The sequence below is a fragment of the Alosa sapidissima genome, chromosome 6 (genome assembly GCF_018492685.1).
Source record: "Alosa sapidissima isolate fAloSap1 chromosome 6, fAloSap1.pri, whole genome shotgun sequence".
NCBI classification, from domain to species: Eukaryota; Metazoa; Chordata; class Actinopteri; order Clupeiformes; family Clupeidae; genus Alosa; species Alosa sapidissima.
Genome location: NC_055962.1, coordinates 13,766,126 through 13,771,125, shown reverse-complemented (window position 1 = coordinate 13,771,125; position 5,000 = coordinate 13,766,126). Strand labels below are relative to the sequence as shown.

The 5,000-nt window shown below is 42.0% G+C and overlaps 1 protein-coding gene across 3 annotated transcripts in view; it reads left to right on the top strand.

Moving 5' to 3' along the window:
* The window catches only part of adgb (androglobin), a 68,061-nt gene that overhangs the window by 56,450 nt on the left and 6,611 nt on the right, over nucleotides 1-5,000 (top strand). For 2 of the 3 annotated variants that reach the window (XM_042096234.1, XM_042096233.1), the window contains exon 29: nucleotides 639-835. In XM_042096234.1, coding sequence (XP_041952168.1) covers nucleotides 639-835 — 197 coding nt within the window. The remainder of the gene's footprint in view (nucleotides 1-638; nucleotides 836-5,000) is intronic. The other variant, XM_042096235.1, reaches the window with a different exon arrangement.

The window sequence follows — 5,000 nt, the reverse complement described above, 5'->3', positions numbered from 1 at the left end:
CATTATCCCTTACACAATGACCAGCATTCTATACATTATCCCTTACTTACTATGATAACAATTGTTAGAATTTGAAGGACTACTTAATGGAGAAACAGTTCAGAAAGGCACGGAGAGGCTATTTTTAAGCGTGTGCATGTGTGTGAGTGTATGTATTAGTGTGTGTGTGTGTGTGTGTGTGTGTGTGTTAGAGAGAGAGAGAGAGAGAGAGAGAGAGAGCAGAGGGAGAGAGAGAGGACCTGGGGCATTGCACTTAGATGGCATTGTTTGTGCTCTGATGAGAGTGGACTGGATTTGTATGGAGTGATACTGCCCTCTGGTGGTAAAAGAGAGTACTGGTACATGGGAAAAGCTAAAGACTTTGAGTGTGTGTGTGTGTGTGTGTGTGTGTGTGTGTGTGTGTGTGTGTGTGTGGTGTGTGTGTGTGTGTGTGTGTTAGCTATCCAGTCCACAGGAGGTTTTATTCAGGGATTTAGAGACACATTTCACTGTGATCATCATTTGCTCAATTTCATCATTAATGAGTTAGTGTTGAGGGAGCCATTATGTGAATCTACTGTTGTTTATCTTTACATGCTTTGTACTTCCTGTCACATGATGCATTTCCGGGTCATGTGACTCGCATATGTCGTCTTCAGTCTCTCCTTTCACCACAGTGGGCGGAGACAAGCCGGAGGAGGTAACGGCGCCCTCGAGCACTGACCAATCGAGTAACGACGGGCAGAAGTCGAACACGCCCAAGTCCAGCCGCAAGACCAAAGAGAAGGAGAAGGACAAGGAGAAGGATAAGGAGAAAGAAAAACCAGTGGCCAAACCTGCATCCAGGCTAGAGCAAGTATGTGTGTGTGTGTGTGTGTGTGTGTGTGTGTGTGAGAGAGAGAGAGAGAGAGAGAGAGAGAGAGAGAGAGGGAGTATGTTTGCATGTGTGTTTGTGTGTGTGAGAAGGGCTGTAGTGGAGGCTAAATGCAAGTAAATGCTGTTTATCCACCTGAAATATCAGAAACAGAGTTTATCCACCACTCAAAAGAGTTTATTCACCAATTGCAACTTTTAACATTTAAAAATAACACTGTATTATCCACATTCACAATATGTATACTCGTCAACACTCTAGGAACCATTTAATACCACTGGTATTGTTATACACATTGGACAATAACCTCCACCATCATCAAACATGAATCTGAATTAGGGGTGTGCATTGGCACTGCCCTCACAATTCGATTTGATTACGATTCACCAGGTAACGATTCGATTCAATTCGATTCTATGATGCATTGCAATGCATTGCGATGCATCAAAATTCTACTGCACACAACAAGGCAAATTTTGAGGTCATGAGGCAATACAAGCAGTCAGATATTGAACAGATTTTATTGGCTGCTATGTGTGTATTATCACTCTCCTGTATCTTTGACATAAATGTCATTAAATCATGGAATTTCACCACGTTAGGGGCAAAGCTACTTGGCCTTCAGTTGGGCATATTTGGTGGGGGGCACAAAGGCCACATGTCAGGGCACCAAGGCCAAAGTTAACTATACAGTAGTAGGCTATAAAAATGATCAAAGTCACTGTAGCCTATGAAACATTACAAAAACATGAAACATGGCATATTACATAGAACTGTAAATCATCTGATCATCTAATATTTAGATATCTAGGATATATTTAACATTTATTTTATATTTGGCCTGTTATGAAATCATGTATTGAACAATTTAAGCACAGCTCAGTTTTAAGAAACTCTAATAGCATAGATGCATGCTTAGCATTTTGTGATCATTAAGGCCACTTTCGCAAACTCTTAGTCAGCTGTCCTCTGATTTACCGATATCTAGGCGATATTTGTAACATTTATTTTGTATTTGGCCCATTATGAAATCATGTAGAATAATTTAAACACATTGTAAAACTTAAAGCCCAAATTTGGAGACATCCATGCATGTCGAAATTTGCTGCAAAGTCAGAACTTGATTACTATGGAATGGCTAACTGTACAGGGGACTGCTTTACACCTTTCTGTTTGGTAAGGTCAGCTGTTTATTCTTATATATGGTTGTTATGTGTTGAACGAAGGGTTCAACACATAACAAGAGCTCTTTCATGTGATGTGATAGGCTACTTGTGCTGTCTGTGTGATGAGTAGGCTCGTTCGCGAGTAGTTCAACTGAGAAGAATGGGTGAATTTGGACGCACTTTCTTTCTTCCCGTGCACTGTCACTTTCTCCATTGCGTAAGACTAAATTAATTTGCGCTGTGAATGCTTAGATTATTTTTGACAGTCCATAGGCTACATAAAAATCGTTAACGTTATTAGTCGGACGCAGAACAGAATATTGAAAGAAGGGGGCACCAAGGCCACCGTGGCCTGTAAACCTCTGATTTTCAAAGGGGCAACGATGGCCATGGCCGTTGTGAAATTCCTACCCTGCACATACTGCACACACAGTAACAAAGCCAACTCAGGATGCCAACGATCAACATGGTTCGTGAAGTTAGTTGTATTAACAACGTGCTTGATGTCAGTGTGTCAGGTTTTACACACCGCGTACGTCTTGTCTAGTTTCCCATTAAATTAGTAGGCTAGAATCTGAAATGTGCCCAGACGTCCGCTTTCCAAGCTTTGGGTGCGTTTTTAATTACCCGTCTATCATGGTCATCTCCCTTCGTCATCTTGATTCTTTAGTGTTGTTGTTATGCTAGCTAGTGCTGCCGCTTAGCATGTAGCTACAGGCTGCGCATGCCATTACAACGTTGTTCCGGAAATGCCCCCAGAAGTAATTGAAACTTCACAACTTTATTGTCCACTCAAGGCCAGAAAATAAACAGTGACATAATCGATTATGGCACGTTGCCGCATCGATGCTGAATCGTGCATGCCCCGCATTGCAATGCATCGCCGAATCGATTATTGTTGACACCACTATTCTGAATGCCTTTTTTGAAATACCGCATGGCGCAGTCCACCTTACTGTGATCCCAGAATTCATAGTTTACCCACCTCTTATTTTACCACTACACCCCTGTGTATGTGTGTGTTTGTGCATGTGTGTCAAGTTTGTTTCCTCTTTTTTTTTTGTAGTTTTTTTTTTTTTTTGTATATTTTTTTGGCCTTTTTTTATGCCTTTAAAGGAGAAGTTCGGTGTGAAATTGACCTTAGCTGTACTAAAAAATGTTGCAGAGTACTTACATGTGTCCAATAGGCACCTTCGGTCACCCCCTAGTATTCCGAATTGCGCCGTTTTTCGCCGAGCTTGCATTAGGTTTTCAGCTAGCTGTGGGGGCATAGCGTAGCCTATGCAGCTAAATCGCTATTTTTACACCATTAAAAATGTTCCAAGTAACTCCACACTGCATTGGTAGACTTCTGAGGGTCCTGACATTTAAAACGAGATACTGAGAACTTTGGAAGTGCGCAGGAAGTTTATTAAAAAAGACTGTTTATACAAGCAGTACCTTCAGAGAATCTCTCCGCTGGCCGCCATCTTGTAAGGAAGTCGCGATCAGTCGACTGCCGAGCACGAACGAACAGGAAGGACAGGGGAACAGATTGCAAAATAAAAATAGCGATTTAGCTGCATAGGCAACATTTTTTAGTACAGCTAAGTCTGTTGTTCCTCGTTGGTGGAACACACTGCCAGTTCCTACAAGGGCAGGGACATCCTTTTCCACGTTCAAAAAACTCCTGAAGACCCAGCTCTTTAGAGAACATCTACTCTCATAGCAACACTTACAACAAGTCTTACTGATCCTAGCACTCACCAGCCGTTTAAACTGACAAGTAACTGTTAAAATACAGCACTCACCGACGCACTTATTCTTACTGTACTCTAATGTGTTTTTTTAAACTGTCCTAAAATTGTGAGAATTGTTCTAAAACTTACTGTTTACCATGTTGTTAGTCGCTTTGGTTAAAAAGCGTCAGCCAAATGTAATGTAATGTAATGTAAAGCTAAGGTCAATTTCACACCAAACTTCTCCTTTAATGACAGTGACAGTGGAGAGTGACAGGAAGCGAATGGGAGACAGAGCAGGGGTTTGATCGGGGCGGGAATCGAACCCGGGTTGCCGGCGTACGGTGCAGGTGCCCCAGCCAGTTACGCCACAGCTGGGGCCAGTTGTTTCCTCTTTTTGTTTCTTTTATTTTCTTTGAATTCAGAGGCAGGCATATGCAGTCACTTCACATTCAGCAGTTATGAACACTCATTTTCACCAGGTGAAAAAACGTCAGTCTCTCCAGCTTTTAAATGTCCCAGATTGCACAGAACTTTGTGAACATACGCAGGTAACGCGTTTGCTTTGCATTTGTCAGCGTCTGCTCTATCGTTTGCTGTCGTGTCTCCACTATTCACTCCCGCTTAATATTTAATTAACCACCTGTGCCTTGGAGCTGCATCGCTTGTGTTAACGTTGCGGACTGAACACAATGGGAGGAGATTTGATTGATTGCCTCAGCGGATTCCTCTCCGCCAACCTGACTGAAAGTGAAATCACCACTGTTTTCTCTTTTTCCCCATGCAGCTTTCTTCCCATTATTCCCAAACTGTCCTAAATAGAGTTTGACTTCACAGTGGGTATGTGCACCCTTTTTTAGTTGTCTGGGAAGGCAAAACTGAATAACCAGCGAAGCAAAAAAGGTTCAGCCCTACAGCCTCAAACACTCCCTTTCTACCCTTACCCCACTTATCTCCTATTTGCCTGGGATGGCTTTGCCTAAGCCCCGCTGAGAAATGTGCTCACAACATCTCAGATCTCAGTGTGCACATGTTCAAAGCCTTGTGTTAGCCATATTCATTAGACATTCTCACGCAGAGATATTCCCTTCATTTGTTCAGAGATATTACTGCATTTTATTGGCTCTGTACCTGTACTCTGCTAAATGACAATAAAGTTTAATCTAATCTAATCTAATCTAATATCATTTTGTTTGATCTTACTACTATTAAGCACATAAACGGTAATTCACATTTAGAGGGCTCAGATTCAGGGATTGGTCC